Source organism: Anomaloglossus baeobatrachus, chromosome 3 (genome assembly GCF_048569485.1).
Source record: "Anomaloglossus baeobatrachus isolate aAnoBae1 chromosome 3, aAnoBae1.hap1, whole genome shotgun sequence".
Taxonomy (NCBI): domain Eukaryota; kingdom Metazoa; phylum Chordata; class Amphibia; order Anura; family Aromobatidae; genus Anomaloglossus; species Anomaloglossus baeobatrachus.
Window position 1 is genome coordinate 253,256,732 of NC_134355.1, and position 18,808 is coordinate 253,275,539.

Sequence of the window (18,808 nt, forward strand, 5' to 3'; positions counted from 1 at the left end):
TTTTCCCATAGACTTGTATTAACGACGGATTGCGACTGATGGCACTGTGTTGCATCCGCTATGCGATTGATCAGTAATAAAATGACTGACCGCCGGGTGGAAGCAACGCAGAATGTAACATTTTTTGTAGCGTCGAAAAAACGCAGTGCGCAGGATTCCGTCGGCGTCCGTTGTTGGTTATAATGGAAGCCTATGGGCGCCTGAATCCGTCCAATCCGTCAAATGACGGATTCCGGCGACAGTTCCGTCTTTTAGCAACAGAGCATGCTCATATGTGTACATTTCTCTCTCTCTGTAGATGTCGGTCTCTCTCTCTCTATGTCTTTCTCTGTCAATGTCAGTCTCTGTATCTCTGTTGGTCAGTCGGTCTCTCCCTCTCACCCCCTCTCTCATCTCTCTCATAATCACCAATCACCGATCACCGGCGTGGCGTGGCACAGCTGTCACAAAGCTCCGGTGGCTTCTCCAGTTCTTGAAAATGCCGGCCGCTCATTATTCCATCTCTTATTCACTGCTTCCCCTGCCCACTGGCGCCTAAGATTGGTTGCAGTCAGACGAGCCCCCACACTGAGTGACAGCTGTCTCACTGCAACCAATCACAGCCGCCGGTGGGCGGGTCTATATCTTGCAGTAAAATAAATAAATAATTTTTAAAAAAAAAAACGGTGTGCGGTCCCCCCTAATTTTGATACCAGCCATGGTAAAGCCACACAGCTGAGAACTGGTATTCTCAGGATGGGAGCCCCACATTATGGGGAGCCACCCAGCCTAAACATATCAGCCAGCAGCCGCTCGGAAATGCCGCATCCACTAGATGCGACAGTCCCGGGACTCTAGCCGCCTCATCCCGATTGCCCTGATGCAGTGGCAATCAGGGTAATAAGGAGTTAATGGCAGCCCATAGCTGCCATTAAGTCCTAGCTTAGTGAAGGCAGGCATCTATGAGACACCCCCCATCACTAAACACAAACGTCCTTTATTTCATATAAAAGACAAAAAAAACACCATCTCTCACCACTTTATTAATCACCCAAACACGCTGCAGGTCCAGCGTAATCCACACGAGGTCCCACGTGTATATATCCAATTGAGAAGATATCGGGTTTCAGCCGTGCTATACCATAGGATCCAGTCTACGCGTTTCAGAGATATATCCATCTCCTTCCTCAGGACATTCAAGTATCATACTCATAATCATATCTCTGAAACGCGTAGACTTGTACTTCAAATAAAGGAATTTCTTTTACAAGACTGGATCCTGTGGTATAGCATGTCTGAAACCCGATTTCTTCTCTATTGGATATATACACTCTACCGCTCGGGGCTGCAGCTGACCACCAACATTATAAGCTTCTCCAGGGGTTGTGACTTTCACAACTTGAATAGGTGAGTGATATTCCTTTATTCTCACTATCCCCCCACCGGGTAAGACCCTATTGCGCTTTTTGCTCCACAGTGTTCCTACACGAGTTTCCACGATGCTTTCAGCTCTGCTACGTCGGAAGCTGACAGGAGCGGCCATAGAACACCGCCACTTGCTGTGAGCTCCATGGAGCAACTGAAGTGAGTCGTGCTATCAGCGGTGACATCACTCAGGTTACCCGCGGCCACACCTGGATTCTCTTTGCCAGGTACAAACTGCTACAGCGGATCCATTTTTTTAACGGATCTGTCCCATCAGTTGTACCACAATCTCCAACGCATCCGTCACATCAGTCACAAAACGGATTGTGACTGATGGAAAAAGACGAAAGTGTGAAAGCAGCTTTAGATATATGGGCCGTTATATTGACGTGCTAAAAGGGTCTGGAGCTCACAAGGTAATAATGAGGAGCAGCCTAAAGAAACACTACAAGAGAATGCTGTTAGCCACGCCTCCTTATAAAACCCATCAAAACTAGTACAAAAAGGCAGATATCTGTAGAACCTTATGCCTTGTGGCAGATAAAAAAAAAATGGAATACTCAGGGGAGCAGAAGGAATGGAATAAGGCTATGTTCACACTGGGTGTTTTTTAATTGCAGATTTGCCTTGGTTTTATGGGTTTTATACAAATCCATGCTAATAAAATGCTCCTTTTTACAGTCCCAGCAAAGTCTGAGATTTCTGAAATCTCATGCACACATACACAAACACGTCAGGATTTTTTCCTGGCGGTTTTGTGAACCAGCTCTGGTTTTGCTGCGTTATGAAAAGAATGAACATGTCAATTATTTTCAGCACTTTTACCATGGGTTTTCAACCTAATGACCAGTGGACTCGCAGATACCCTGGATTGGCGGGTCTAACCGGGTTAATACAAAACCCGGTTAGGCCCGGAATTGATCCAGGGTATCTGGCCGGCACTTAAATGGTGGTGAGGATAGGGGGATTGGAGCAGGTGCACTATGTTTACCGTATCACTGGCACTGCTGTATGCTCCCGTAGCTTCTCCACTTACCCGCTCATTACATATTCACTGCTTTCATCTGTGATTGGCTGCAGTCAGATGCGCCCCCTGTATCTGACTGCAACCAATCACAGACCTGGTCTGCAGGTCTAGTGTAGGGAGAATGAATGAGCCACGCATTCAGCGGTAACCTCACTCAGGCTATTTACAGTCACACCTGTGACAGATGATCATGCGGCTCATTCATTCTCTGGAGCTCACAGCGGGCAATGCTGTTCTATGACCGCTCACTGTGATCTTCAGATATAGCAGAGCTAAATCGTCTTGGGACCTCGTGTTGATTACGTTGGACCTGCAGGGGTGTGATTATGGGGTTAAAAAAGTGGTGAAAGAGGGGGCTTTTTGTATCTTATTTCAAATAAAGGATTTTTTCGGTGTTTGTGTTTATTTCTTTTCATTTATTCTCTAATTGGTGATGGGAGGTGTCACAGATGCCTGCCATTACCAATCTAGGGCTCAGTTGCAGCTATGAGCTGCGATAAACTCCTGATATTACCCTAATTGCCACTGCACTAGGGCAATTCGGAAAGAGCCAGTAAAGTACTGGGAATGTCGCATCTAATGGATGCAACACTCCTGGGCGGCTGCAGGCTGCTATTTTTAGGCAGAGTCTCTCCAGCCTGAGAATACCAGCCCCCAGCTGTGGGCTTTAGCTTGGCTGGGTTTCAAAATTGGGGGGGGACTGCACAATGTTTTTTTTTTGTTTTTTTTTTAATTAATTACTTAAATAATTAAAAAACAGCATGGGGTCCCTTTTATTTTGATACACAGTCAGGATAAGCAAACTGCTGGAGGCTGCAGCCTGTAGCTGTAAGCTTTATCTGTGCTGGGTATCATAATATGGGGGGATCCTATTTCCCATTTTTATTCATTTATTTATTTATTACTGTAGGATAGACCCGCAGACCAGGTCTGTGATTGGTTGCAGTGAGACGCTGTCACATAGGCTGGGGGCACGTCTGTCTGCAACCAATTAGAGACTCCTGTGGGGGGGAGCAGAGAATATGCATGAGGCTAATAAACGGCTCCGGAAGTAGGAGGGGCCGCAGGAGCAGGTATGGTTGAGTCTAGAATGTATGGGCTCATTCCAGGTAAGTGTGCGTGACTAGCTGGGTTAGTGAGAGTGAACAGCTTGGTTAGTGAGCTTGGCGATGTTTTCTCCCTTCTACTACAATCATGCTTCGTCCCCCTGTCCTCCATGTGATAGGGGCCTGTTGAATGACATCATACCTGGACGGAGCCCATACACTCTAGCATCTACCAGAGACTGGTGGTAAGTATAGTGTGCTTGCTTTACCTTTTTTTTTTTTTTCCTACCTTTTTTTTTTTACTACCCAGGTCAATCCCGGCCTGGCCCAGCACTCAGGTACTTTTGAACCACTGCTGGTCTTGACATCACAAAAAAAATGCTGTAAAAACGCCACAAAAAAAACGCACCAAAACTGCAGATGACTCTCAGGAAGCATCCTGCCACAAGATCAGGTTTTGGTCAGGAAAAAAACGCTGCAAAAACGTCCTGTGTGAACATAGCCTTAGAGCAAAAGCTGGACTAGTTTGACCTGGTGACCGATGCTCTTTAAGTCTAGAAGCCCCTTTGATATTGATCAGTGGTTTTAAAAATATTTATTGCGCTTCACTGTAGACTGGTAAGAAAATCATCCCCAGTGATGTGTAACAATATTGATGCCTAGAAATGGTTTGTGAGGGAGAAGAGCACTATAAATGTATGTAAATGGCACTACAAATAGCATTTATATTGAACTATTAATGTATGATTTTTATAGCCAAAGAATATATTATGATCTATGATTTATCCTACATTGTTCATCTTTAATATACACCATTACATAGAACATCTTATTTCTTATAATGGCCCCCATACACACTCTATTAGCTTTTTCCATTTTCATAAGAACGTGTGCTGATACACACGTGATCAAAATTGTTGGTACCCCTCGTTTAATGAAAGAAAAACCCACAATGGTCATAGAAATTACATTAATCTGACAAAAGTAATAGTATATAAAAATCTATGAAAATGAACAAATGAAAGTCAGACATTGCTTTTCAACCATGCTTCCACAGAATTTTTTAAAAATAAAACTCATGAAATAGGCCTGGACAGAAACGAAGGTACCCTTAGCTTAATATTTTGTTGCACAACCTTTTGAGGCAATCACTGAAATCAAACGATTCCTGTAACCAAGCCTGGACAGAAATTATGGTATCCCTGAAAATAATGTGACAAACAGGACATATTAAATCAAGGTGTGTCCACTAATTAGCATCACAGGTGTCTACAATCTTGTAATGATTCAATGGACCTGTATATAGGGCTACAGACACTCACTGTGTTGTTTGGTGACATGGTGTGTACCACACTCAACATGGACCATAGGAACCGAAGGAAAGAGTTGTCTCGGGAGAGTAGAAAGAAAATTATAGACAAGCATGTTAAATGTAAAGCTTATAAAACCTTTTCCAAGCAGCTTGATGTTCCTGTGACTACAGTTACACATATAATTCAGAAATTTAAGATCCATGGGACTGTAGCCAATCTCCCTGGATGTGGCCGCAGGAGGAAAATTAATGACAAATCAAAGAGACGGATAATATGAAATGTAACAAAAAAGCCCAGAAAAACTTCTAAAGAGATTAAAGGTGAACTTTAAGCTCAAGGAACATCAGTGTCAGATCGCACCATCCATTGATATTTGAGCCAAAGTGGACTTCATGGGAGACGACCAAGGAGGACAGCATTTTTGAAAAAAAAATCATAACAAAGCCAGACTGGAATTAGCCAAACTACATGTTGACAAGTCACAAAGCGTCTGGGAGAATGTCCAATGGACAGATGAGACAAAATGGAACTTTTTGGCAAGGCACATACATCAGCCCTATGTTCACAAACGGAAAAATGAAGCATATCAAGAAAAGACAACTGTCCCTACTGTGAAATATGGAGGAGGCTCTGGTTTGTTCTGGAGCTGCTTTGCTGCATCTGCACAGGGTGTCTTCAATGTGTGCAGGGTACAATGAAATCTCAAGACTATCAAGGGATTATAGAGAGAAATGTGCTGCCCAGTATCGGAAAGCTTGGGCTCTCACCTGTGCTCCGGAGTTCAGCCCGGCATGTCCGCAGCTGAACCGCAATCGCCGGGGATTCAGTCGGCGCTTGCAGTTCAGTCCTGCAAACCCTGAGTTCAGTCCAGGCTGCACTCCAGAGCTCAGAAGAGAGCTACGGAGTTCAATGCAGGTAACCGCAGCTAGCCTGGTATTACTGGCGGTTTCTCCGGGTGCCAGTCCGACACTGGTTACAGGAAGCGTTTGATTTCAGTGATTGCCTCAAAAGGTTATGCAACAAAAAATTAAGCTAAGGGTACCATCATTTCTGTCCAGGCCTATTTCATGAGTTTTATTTTTTTAAAATTCTGTGGAAGCATGGTTGAAAAGCAATATCTGACTTTCATTTTCATAGATTTTTTATTTATTATTAGTTTTGTCAGATTCAAGTTATTTCTGTGACCATTGTGAGTTTTTCTTTCATTAAACGAGGGGTACCAACAGTTTTGATCACATGTGTATACCATTTGTCCACTTTTATAGAGCCCCCATATACATTAAAAACGAATTGGCCAAACCTGTTAACATAAGCAGGTTTGGACCAACATCTAATGTGTAAGGGGGCCTTTTAAATGGGAAACAAAGATATGGAGGTCGGAATTCAATTGCCTTATTTTTTCGTTCAGTGGGGAGAAGATCAGGATCTTTCATAAAATACAGAAGCACTTGGCCAATTCCAGCGCTTCTGTGTATTGGGGAGTTGGGAGAGATAGCGGTTAGCTGAATGATCGCTCGCCAATGTGTATGGCCAGATTTACTGCACTATGAAAATTGGACTATCTGAATTTATGATGTCTTGGCATATGGCTATTGGTTAATCATAAAAGACAGTAATGTAATTTGCAAATTATATTGAGATATAATATAATATATAATGATGCGGGGTCAGGAAGCCTAACATATGTAATATGTTGTTTGGGACATTACTGCATATGCCAAGTGTTAACCCCTTAGTGACGGAGCTAATTTTCACCTTAATGACCAGACCAAATTTTGCAATTCTGACCAGTGTCACTTCATGAGGTTATAGCTCTGGAACGCTTCAACTGATCCCAGTGATTCTGAGATTGTTTTTTCGCCACATATTGGACTTCATGTTAGTACCAAATTTAGGCCAATATTTTTTGTGTTTATTTATAAAAAAAATTAATTTTGGCAAAAATGTTGAAAATTTTGCAATTTTCAACTTTTGAATTTTTATACCGTTAAACCAGAGAGTTATGTCCCACAAAATAGTTAATAAATAACATTTCCCACTTGTCCACTTTACATCAGCGTGATTTTGGAACCAACATTTTTTTTTTGTTAGGAAGTTAGAGGGGTTCAAAGTTTATCAGCGATTTCTCATTTTTACATCAAAATTTACAAAACCATTTTTTTAGGGACCACATCATATTTGAAGTGACTTCGATAGGCCTAGATGACAGAAAATACCCAAAAGTGACACCATTCTAAAAACTGCACCCCCCAAAGTACTCAAAATCACATTCAAGAAGTTTATTAACCCTTCAGGTGCTTCACATGAACAAAAGCAATGTGGAATGAAAAAAAGCAAAAATTAAATTTTACCTAAAAATGCTGCTCTAACCCAAATGTATTCACTTTTAGAAGAAATAACACAACAAAATGGACCCCAAACCTTGTTACTCACTTTCTTATGAACACGCCGATACCCCACATGTGGTCAAAAACCTCTGTTTGGATAAATGGGAGGGCTCAGAACAGAAGGAGCAATATTTGAATTTTGGAAAGCAAATTTGGCTGAAATAGATTGCGGGCACCATGTTGCATTTACAGGTCCGCTAAGGTACCTAAACAGAAGAGACCCCTCACAAGTGACGTCATTTTGGAAACTAGACCCCTCAAGGCCTCTATCTAGGGGTATAGTGAGAATTTTGGACCCAGAAGTATTTCACAGATTTTGTTAACGTTACGTTGTCATATTGAAAATTTTAATAATTTTCTCAAAAATGTTTCTTTACCATAAATTTTCTCACTTTTTCAAGAGGTAATTCCAAAAATTTGATCTCAACGTTTGTTACCCACTTTCTTATGAGCGTGGTGATACCTCACATGTGGTCTGAAACCTTTGTTTGGACAAATGGGAGGCCTTGGAACGGAAGGAGCAGTATTTGAGTTTTGGAAAGGAAATTTGGCTGAAAAAGATTGCGGGCACCATGTCGCATTTGGAGGTCCCCTAAGGTACCTAAACAGCAGAAACCCCCACAAGTGACCCCATTTTGGAAACTAGGCCCCTCAAGGAATTTATCTAGATGTTTGGTGACTACCCTGAACCCCCAGGTGCTTCACAGAATTTTGTAACGTTGAGCCATGAAAATAAAAAAATAACATTTTACCACAAAATCGTTACTTCAACCAGGTAGCTTTTTTTTTCACAAGAGTAAAAGGAAAAAATTCAGCATAAAATTTATTGTGCAATTTCTCCTGAGTTTGGCGATACCTTATATGTGGTGGAAATCAACTGTTTGGGCGCATGGCAGGGCTCGGAAGGGAAGGAGTGCCATTTGACTGCAAAATTGGCTGGAATCAATAGCGGACACCATGTTGCATTAGGAGAGCCCCTGAGGTGTCTATACAGTGAAGCTCCCCAACATGTGGCCCCATTTTGGAAATAGACCCCTCAAGGAATTTATCTAGATGTTTGGTGAGTACCCTGGACCCTCAGGTGCTTCACAGAATTTTATAATGTTAAGCCGTGAAAATTAAAAAAAAAAAAATTTACCACAAAGTTGTTATTTTAACCAGGTAGCTTTTTTTTCACAAAGGTAACAGGAAAAAATGCACCATAAAATGTATTGTGCAATTTCTCCTGAGTTCGCTGATACATCATATGTGGTGAAAATCAACTGTTTGGGTGCACGGCAAGGCTCGGAAGGAAAGGAGCATCATTTGACTGCAAAATTGGCAGGAATTATTAGCGAACGCCATGTTGCTTTTGGTGACCCCCTGAGGTGCCTAAACAGTGGAGCTCCCCCACAAGTGACACCATTCTGGAAACTAGACCCCTCAAGGATTTTATCTAGGGGTATAGTGTGCATTCGAACCCACAGATACTTCATATAATTTCATAACCTTAGGTAGTCATATTGAAAATTTTGATTTTTTTTTCAGAAAAATGTTGCTTTAGCACAAAATTCCTCACTTTTCAAGAGGAAATACCAAAAAATGGAGCACACAGTTTGTTATCCAATTTTTTATGAGCGCGGTAATACCCCATATGTGGTGAAAAAAGCTCTGTTTGGACAAACAGTAGGGTTCGGAACGGAAGGAGCATGATTTGAATTTTGTAAAAGTTGAAACAAATTGTGGGCACCATGTCGCATTTGCAGGGCCCCTAGGACACCTATACAGCAGAAACTCCCACAAGTGACCCCATTTTGGAAACTAGACCCTTCAAGCACTTTATTCAGGGGTATAGTGAGAATTTTGAATCTACAGGTACTTCACAAAAATGTTGCTGTTGCGCCAAATTTCTCACTTTTAGGCTATGTGCCCACAATCTGGCGACACTGTCTAGGATGCAGCCCTCCTGCAGAGATGTGAGTGTTGTCCACGGGAGAACGCAGCTACCTGTGTATACACTCCGGGTTCAAACTGCTGCAGACTTTATTCTTCCTCCGAATAAGACTTTATTCTCTGCAGCATAAATTGACATGCTGCTGCTCAGGAAGCCGCACCACAGGTCAGTTTATGCTGCAGAGAAAAGAAGTGACGTGGGCAGGAGATTTCTAAAAATCCTTCCTCTGTGCTTGTACTGCACAACGCAGCGTTATGGACGCAGTGAACACACTCTGCATCCAAAACGCTGTAAATCCTGATTGTGGGCACATAGCCCAAAGAGCTAGGATCGATGGATGGATGGATAGATGTCTAACACATATATAATGTCCTACCCCCTGCATATTCTAAGCTGGTGTCCGATAGTGACTTTCATTGTGTTGTGCCTTCTATTTTGCCCAAATATAAATAAATAATTTAAAAAAAACGACGTGGGGTCCCTCCTATTTTTGATGCCAGCTGGGGTAAAGCAGACGGTTGCAGCCTATAGACCACAGCTGGCAGCTTCACCTTGGCTGGTGATCCAATTTGGAGGTCACCCCAAGCTGTTTTTTTATAATTATTTATGATTAAAAAAAATCCCCCTCAAATTGGATTACCAGCCAAGGTAAAGCAGACAGCTGTGGCCTGGTATTATCAGGGTGGGAAGGGCCCTAGTTATTTGGCCTTTCCCAACCTAATAATAGCAGGCCGCAGCCGCCCCAGAAGTGGCGCATCCATTAGATGCGCCAATTCTGGCGCTTCGCCCCAGCTCATCCCATTGCCCTGGAGCGGTGGCAAACGGGATAATTAGTGGGGATGATGCTAGATGTGTAATGTCACCTGGCAGCAAGCCTAGAGGTTAGAGATGTCACAGCATCTAAACAGATACCCGACATCACCAACCCAGTCAGTAATAGATAAAAAATAAAGACAAAAAAAATTTATTTGAAAAAACACTCCCCAAAACATTCCCTCTTTCACCAATTTATTGAAAATAAAAAAAAATCCGGTCCGCCGTAATCCATTTTGGAGGTTCTGGACCTTCTAGAATATGGGGGGCACACTCAGGGAACGTATCCCCCATTTTCTGGAAGAGCAAGCTCTTCCTGTGAGCAGTGTGGGTGCAGTAATCTGAGAATACTGCACTAACACTGCCCCGGTCCAACCTAGGGCAGAGTGACCTGCAGTAACCTCATTCCAGAATATGAGGGGCACGCTGAGAGAACGTACCCCCCATTTTCTGGAACAGCAGGCCCTCCATGTGAGGAGTGTGGCTGCAGATTACTGCACTCACACTCCCCCGGTCCACAGTACAGCAGTTTCAGCGGTAGTGAGCTCAGCGTCCCTGCTTGCAAGGATCCAGCTGACAGTCGCTGTCTGCGCATGCGCCTCCAGCATTTCAGAGGGTGGCGGAGTGATCGCGGGGACCGGAGCAGCAGCAAGGTACCGGGGAAGACCGGGGGCTGACAGCGGGAGACCTGGCAGGACCTAGGGACGACTTTTCTGTCGCATGTGACATGTCACATGCGACAGAAATGAGGGAAGGAGGATGAATGCGGGCCATGCGCTACTGTGCGCGTCGCTATCTTGCATGCTCCGGAGGGGGAGGGCTCTGGAGAACCAGAGGGGGCTCCGGGGAATCAGAGAGCTCCAGTGTCCCGGAGGAGGGCTCGGGGAGGACATTTCCCTCCGATCTGAAATGTTTCATCATTTCAGATCAGAAGGAAATGAATGCAGAGCCGGCGGCGGCTGTAGTTTTCGGCGCGCATTGGCGCCATTTTGGATGTTCCGGAGGGGGTGGGGGTTGATTTCTACAGTACCAGGGGCTTTGGGGGCACTAGGGGCTTATATTTCTTTATCATCTGACATGTTTGATCATGTCAGATGAGAAAGAAATCAGTATTATTTGCCATTTTTTTTTTTTATGTGATTGGCGGTATACGGTGTATACCGGCGATCACATTATCGGGGTCCAAAAAAAACACCCCGATTCATAATCTTGGGCGTCTCAGCTACCTCCGGTAGCTGAAACCCCCAAGATTTTCCGTCACTGGGGGGCGCTACAAGCTTTTTCCGGCCTGACGTCTCAAAGCGTCTGAACAGAATAAGTACCCTGTTTTTCCGACGTCTTGAGACGTTAGGCCATCGCTATGGGGTTAAGAGACAGACAATCCCTTCCAACCGATGCAATCTACATTGTCACGAAGCACAAACTGTGGCTGTATCTACCAAATACAAGTTCATTAAATGTGCACAGATCTGAACAAGCCAGTTGGGATGCATAGATTCAGTCTTGCTGAGATTTGTTGCATGCAATCTATATTTCTATCTCTTGCTGCTTAGCAACGGACGACAACCTGTCACTTTGTCAGCATTTACTATTACTAACACAATAACAGTTGGTAACCTTTCACGAGGAGCAAGTGAGGAGCAGCTAAGACAATTTTCAGCTAAGGCAAAATGGAGATTTTTTTTCTATTGTAATTAGAATAGTTTCACTCTACAGTTGTAAATATATTATATACATATATATGCAGTAAATCACAAAAGTGAGTACACCCCCACATTTTTGTAAATATTTACTAGATCTTTTCATGGGACAACACTGAAGATATGACATTTTGATACAATATAAAGTAGTCAGTGTACAGCTTGTATAACAGTGTTCATTTGGTGTGCCCTCTATATAACTCAACACATAGCCATTAATGTCTAAACCGCTGACAACTTAAGAACTTCCCTAAGTGAAAATGGCCAAAGTGTGCCCATTTAGCGATGTTCCCTCCCCGATGTCATGTGACTCATTAATGTTGCGTCTCAGGTGTGAATGAATGTCTGTGACTCATTAATGTTACGTCTCAGGTTGTCTTTTCAAAATACACATATCAGTGCTGCCAGCATTGCTGCATAAATTAAAGGGATGGGGAGGGTCTGTCTGTCAGTGCTCAGGCCATACGCCGCACACTGCATCAAATTGGTCTGCATGGCTGTCATCCCAAAAAGAAGGCCTCTTCTAAAGATGATGCACAAGAAAGCCTGCAAACAGATTTCTGAAGACAAGCAGACTAAGGAAATGGATTACTGGAACCACGTCCTGTGGTCTGATGAGACCAAGATAAACTTGTTTTGGTTCAGATTGTGTTAAGGGTGTGTGGCGGTAACAAGATGAGGAGGATAAAGACAAGTGTGTCTTGCCTACAATCAAGCATGGTGGTGGGAGTGTAATGGTTTGGGGCTGCATTTGTGCTGCCAGCTGTGGGGAGTTACAGATTATTGAGGGAATCATGAATACCAACATGTACTGTGACATAATGAAGCACAGCGTGGTCCCTTCCCCTTGGAAACGGGGCGCAGGACAGTATTCCAACATGATGAAGACCCTCTGTCTTGCTAAAGAAACTGAGGGTATAGGTGTGAGACTGGCCAAACAGGTCTCCAGACCTAAAGCATATTGAGCATCTGTGGGGCACCATCACACGTGATGTCATCATGGAGGAGTGAAAGAGAAATCCAGTGGCTCCTGTGAAGCTATAGTGAATTCCATGCCCAAGAGAGTTAAGGCAGTGCTTGAAAATAATAGTGGCCACAAAATAGTAACACTTTGGACACATTTTGGCCATTTTCACTTAGGGGTGTGCTCACTTTTGTTGCGAGCGGTTTTGACATTCATGGCTGTGTCTTGAGTTATTTAGAGGGCACACCAAATTTACACTGTTAGGCTCTGTGCCCACGTGTGCGTATTGCATGCAGTTATGCTGCGTATTGCACTGCAGCGTAACTGCATGCGTCCTGCGTCCCCTGCACAATCTATGAAGAGTGTGCATAATCCATGCCCACGTGGCATTTTAGAACGCGATTTGCATGCTGCCAAATTGCTGCGTTCTAAAAAGCAACATGTCCCTTCTTTTGTGCGCTTTGCATGCTGTCTCCACTCTGTCTATAGGGAGAGGCAGCATCCAGAGTGCACGAATTCTGCAGTCACCGAAGTTTGAGAACGGAGCTTTTCAGCTGCGCTCTGAAGCGGACATGCAGTGACATTACGCTGCGGTGCAGAGCGCACACAGATGGGCACATAGCCTTATACAAGCTGTACACTGACTAGGTTACATTGTATCAAAGTGTCATATTTTCAGTGTTGTCCCATGAAAAGATATAATAAAATAGTTACAAAAATGTGAGGGGTGTACTCACTTTTGTAATATACTGTAATATATATCCATCTTCTTCATTGACTGTGTCCCATGTTTCACATGCACTCATAGACTTGAATGGGGTTTGTCGTCCGTATCAGCATGAGAAAAAAAAGTGCTGATCGGTACTACCTCATAGTATAACTCTGGAATGAGTGCTGTCCGATAAAACATCAGATAGCCCTCATTAGTGTTATATACTCATGTGAGAGAGCCCTAAGACCTAATTCAGACATCACTGAGAATCTCACACGTGTTCTAACACATAGACATGTCCACGTTTGATCTGAGTCACGGGTCAAACCAACTATATGGCTATGTGCCCACGCTACGGAAAATGCGTGGATTTTGCCGCGGATTTCTCGTGGAAAAGCCGCGGATTTCCCGAAAATCTGCAGCAGCGGCACTTCCCAGTCATTTCTATGGCTTTTTGGAAATGCTGTGCCCATGCTGCGGATTTTTTCGCGGCGGATTTGGTGCGGATTTTGATCCGGAAAAATCTGCAGCATGTCAATTATTGTTGCGGATTTTGATCCGGATTTTGGCTTCAGAATTGGGGAAAAAAAAAATCCGCACCAAAATCCGCGGCAATTCCGCGGTAAGTCCGCGGTAATTTTCATGCAGAAAAATCCGCAGCAACATTCTACCGTGGACACATAGCCTATAAGTTTAGTTTGTTTATGTATCTGTGAAAATCATGGACAGCACATGGATGCCATCAGTGTGTGCAGTCTGTGATTAACATTGTAATGTATAGGTGAAGCTTTGTCATTTATTTCTCCATACATGAAAATCATTGATAAACTGGTAAAAGCTGACACAGTGACCAAACTCTGATGAAACTTAGATCTGAAATAATGATGACGCTTGGACTGTTTTTCACCTAAGTGAAAAATCACTGACATCTGTATGAGGATTAAAAGGAATCTGTCACCAGGTTTTCACTTCCTTATCTGAGAGAAGCAAAATGTAGAGACATAGACCCTGATTCCAGCGATCTGTCACTTGCTGAGCTGTTTGCTGTCATTTTGATAAAATCAATGTTTTCTCTGCTGCCGATCTAGCAATTATACAGAGCTCATGAATATGCTGGACTACCTGGCAGCACATCAAGGAGTCCTCTAATGATGATCTACTGTTGATTAATCAGTGATTGTATCAAAACTACACTAAGAAGCACAGCAAGTGACTTGTTGCTAGAATCAGGATCATTGCCCCTACATTTTGCTGCTCTTAGATTAGGTGGCAAAAATCTGGTGACAGATTCCCTTTAACCAATATCTGATTTAGGTTACATTTTCTATTATATATCGACACAAAGAACATGACCAAACAAGACATTAAAAAGTAAAAAGTTGAAGTTAGCATACAATAGTACGAGTATACATAAACACAAGGTTTATAAAGCTGCATGCACATTTGGTTTTATGACTGTTCTATGATACCGTACAGCTTGCTGATTCAGAAACCACCATTACACCACGTTAGCACAAGAGATTGCTATTTACCTTTAGTTTTAAAAGCAAAATTGCACAGTTTGCACACATAAGGCCGTACATCCGTGTGGGTGCGGATATGCTTCTTCAGCATGCTTGGTTTCTTACAGCGTATGCCACATTCTTCACATATGTACTTTCCGCGACCTCTCCCTCGCACATATACATAGTCTTCATTGGATTTGAAACTGTTGGTCACACATAAACAAAAGCAAAAAAAATTGTTGATTCGCTCAATGTTTGTAAAATGAAATAACCACACATTCAGAAGCTATGAGAAGATGGCCTATACACTAAAGGCCGCTTTACACGCAGCGACATCGCTAAAGCGATGTCGCTGGGGACACGGATTTTGTGACGCACATCTGGCCACATTAGCGATGTCGTTGCGTGTGACACCTACGTGCAATCGAAAATCGTCGCAAACATGTGCAAAATCGCTAATTGTTGACATGCTCCCCTATTCCCAATTATCGTTGCTGCTGCATGTACGATGTTGTTTGTCGTTTCTGCGGTAGCACACATCGCTATGTGTGACACCGCAGGAACGAGGAACATCTCCTTACCTGCGTCCACCGGCAATGAGAAAGGAAGGAGGTGGGCGGGATGTTACGTCCCGCTCATATCCGCTTCAATTGGGTGGACGCTTAGTGACGTTGCTGTGACACAGAACAAACCGCCCCCTTAGAAAGGAGGTGGTTCGCCGGTCACAGCGACGTTGCTAGGCAGGTAAGTAGTGTGACGGGTCCGTGCGTTTTTGTGCGCCACGCAGCAATTTGCACATGACGCACAAACGATGGGGGCGGGGACGCATGCTAGTGATCTCGCTAGCGAGATCGCAGCGTGTAAAGCGGCCTTAACCTGCTTCCACCAAAACCGAGCTCTTTTGCTCTAAGGTGTAAGGAGTCCCAGATTTAAAGGGAACCAATCACCAGGATTTTCCTATGTAAGTTAAAGCCAGTGCTATACTGGCACTATCAGGCTGATCTGATTCTCTACATACCTTTAGTGGTCAGCTCGGATGTTTAGGTTTTGAAATCCAAGAAAGTAGTTTATAAAATCAGCAGCTTCTTGAGTGACAGCAGCTGTGGATCATATAATATCTGGGAGGTATTCATAGTTATCCCCTCCCTCTGTTAGAATTAGCATAAGTATTATACAATCGATTTAACTTTTCACTAGCAGGACCTGTGGCGAGGTCATACCCATGTGACCAGAAGGGGCGGGGCCTCAGCCAACAAAGCTGATACCAGGAAGCAACATTTTTCTGTTAGCTGAGGTCCCGCCTCTTCTGGTCACATGGGTATGACCACGCCACAGGTCCTGCTAGTGAAAAGTGAAATTGATTGTATAATACTTCTGTTAGAATTAGCACAAGTATTATACAATCAATTTCACTTTTCACTAGCAGGACCTGTGGCGTGGTCATACCCATGTGACCAGAAGAGGCGGGACCTCAGCTAACAGAAAAATGTTGCTTCCTGGTATCAGCTTTGTTGGCTGAGGCCCCGCCCCTTCTGGTCACATGGGTATGACCTCGCCACAGGTCCTGCTAGTGAAAAGTTAAATCGATTGTATAATACTTATGCTAATTCTAACAGAGGGAGGGGATAACTATGAATACCCCCCAGATATTATCTGATCCTCAGCTGCTGTCACTCTAGAAGCTGCTGATTTTATAAACTACTTTCTTGGTTTCAAAACCTATACATCCGAGCTGACCACTAAAGGTATGTATATACCTATATATAGCACTGGCTTTAGGTTATATAGGAAAATGCTGGTGATTGGTTCCCTTTAAAGTGCACCAAGATTGCAGTTGTTTTAATGCAAATAGTTATTTTTTTCCAAAATCTATGGTCTAAAATAAGCCCTATAGCTTAAACCAGTACAAGATGGGGACCAGGATGGGCATATTACCACAAGGGGACCAGGATGGGGAATTTCTATACTATGGGGACAAAGATGGGGACAATACTACAATTCAATCTGTTCAAACCACGGGCAGCATTAATCAGAGCCTGGCTGCAAAATTGCAAGCAGGTATATTATTCTGTCAAACACCTCGGCATTTAGTTTCAGAGAAAATATACTTTACAGATTGAGCCACCATAGTCAGAGATGAGACTACCCAGTGCAACACTGAGCCGGCTATTCCCAGCGCCGCTGCAGATGATTGACAGGTTTCTCCCTAAATACCTGGCCAACTCCCTCAGCAGCCCTGAGAAGAGCCACCCGGGAGAGGTGCCGGACTAGTCTTGTCTCCATTATGTCACCAACTGGATCATCAAATGTTTCAGAGAATAAGAATCCCCAGAAACAATGTTGTAAATAGCAATACATTAGAAAAAGTATCTATTCATCGCTATATAAAGAATTACATAAACTAAATTAGAAAGAGCTAAGCCATTTTTACTTTTTTTTTTGCACCACTTTTAACACTGAAATCATAAAAGGCCCTATGGTAATGGGAATACAAGTCTTCACATACACAATTTTACACTTTACCTGCCTAGGAAAATAAAAACTTGTAAAGCTGCCATTAAAGCAAGTCTACAAATAGCAATATCCTAATAATAATATAACACATCGGCATTGCAAAGATAAACTTATTTCTTTATATGACAAATATTGTCCTTTTATTTGTAAGTAAATGAATGTTATCTTACCCTCCTTCAAATATCTTTATCCTCATAGGTTCTGTTTGTTTAGCTGAAATATCTTTCTCTCCATGACTTTCTCCCTTTGTCCTTTCTTTGCTGTTTCCAGCGGTCTTCTTTTCAAGTTTACTGGTAACCAGTAGGGATGGCTCAGGTTTCATCTAAGTCATAAAAATAAATAAGAAAGTTGCTGTATTTTTCTCTAATCTAAGTGTATGCATCTCCTTTAACTCTCAGCATTCACAACAGACTATAAAATGACGCTTCATGATTTCCACCTTTACCAAGTTGTGCTCTTGGAAATGGATTGTAATCCAACCATTAGAACCTCTATTAGACCTCTATCAACCTTAATTTTTCTTTTTAGATTTTATGAGATGGTAGAATAAACTCCTCAGAATATTCTGGACAGTCCATAGACTTTAAATGTCCGGGCGTTCTGCGTTCTATTCTCTAGTGACATTCTAAAACATCACTGCATATTAAAATCAGCTGCATGACATCAAGCAGCTGTGGAAGTGGGACACTGTCTGTGAGACACAGCCAGACTCCGTATAGGGAAGGCGGAGAAGGCTTGTTACCATTTCTACCTTCCTAATCACTATGCAGCAGTTCTAAACAAGCACTGTGTATAACAGGGGTCTCAAACACACAGCCCATGGGCCGCATGAGGCTGCTTTGTGCGGCCTGCAGGCACCAATGACCTCTTGACAATCGCAGCCATGTCCAGGGTCCGCTGAAATAGTGCTTTATTTCAGTTGAATGTACATCCTTGAACACACATTCAGTTGAAACGTATTGCCGCACAGAGACTGGGGCTCTGCACTGTAATAACAAAGCCAGCCGCTGACCAATCAAAGGCCAGCTGCTGACTTAGCCTTACTTGCGCATGACAATGGCATTATTGGCAAGCAGCTGGCCTGGACCGGGTCACAATCATCAAGGGGTCTATGGTGCCTGCAGGCTGGATGTGCAGAAAAGAGGAACAAGAGAAAACGGAGGACAGGTGAGAAGAATCTTTTTTTCATGTCTATGTGAAGAATGGCGCAATAAGGTACATTACTACATACAGTTAGGTCCAGAAATATTTGGACAGTGACACAATTTTCGCGAGTTGGGCTCTGCATGCCACCACATTGGATTTGAAATGAAACCTCTACAACAGAATTCAAGTGCAGATTGTAACGTTTCATTTGAAGGTTTGAACAAAAATATCTGATAGAAATTGTAGGAATTGTACACATTTCTTTACAAACACTCCACATTTTAGGAGGTCAAAAGTAATTGGACAAATAAACCAAACCCAAACAAAATATTTTTATTTTCCAT

General features: G+C 43.1%; 1 protein-coding gene across 3 annotated transcripts in view; it reads right to left on the bottom strand.

Moving 5' to 3' along the window:
* Positions 1-18,808, bottom strand: part of HIVEP2 (HIVEP zinc finger 2) — a 304,455-nt gene that overhangs the window by 17,433 nt on the left and 268,214 nt on the right. For all 3 annotated transcript variants that reach the window (XM_075339798.1, XM_075339799.1, XM_075339800.1), the window contains 2 exons: positions 17,489-17,640; positions 14,832-15,007 (listed from right to left, as the gene is read on the bottom strand). In XM_075339798.1, coding sequence (XP_075195913.1) covers positions 14,832-15,007; positions 17,489-17,640 — 328 coding nt within the window. The remainder of the gene's footprint in view (positions 1-14,831; positions 15,008-17,488; positions 17,641-18,808) is intronic.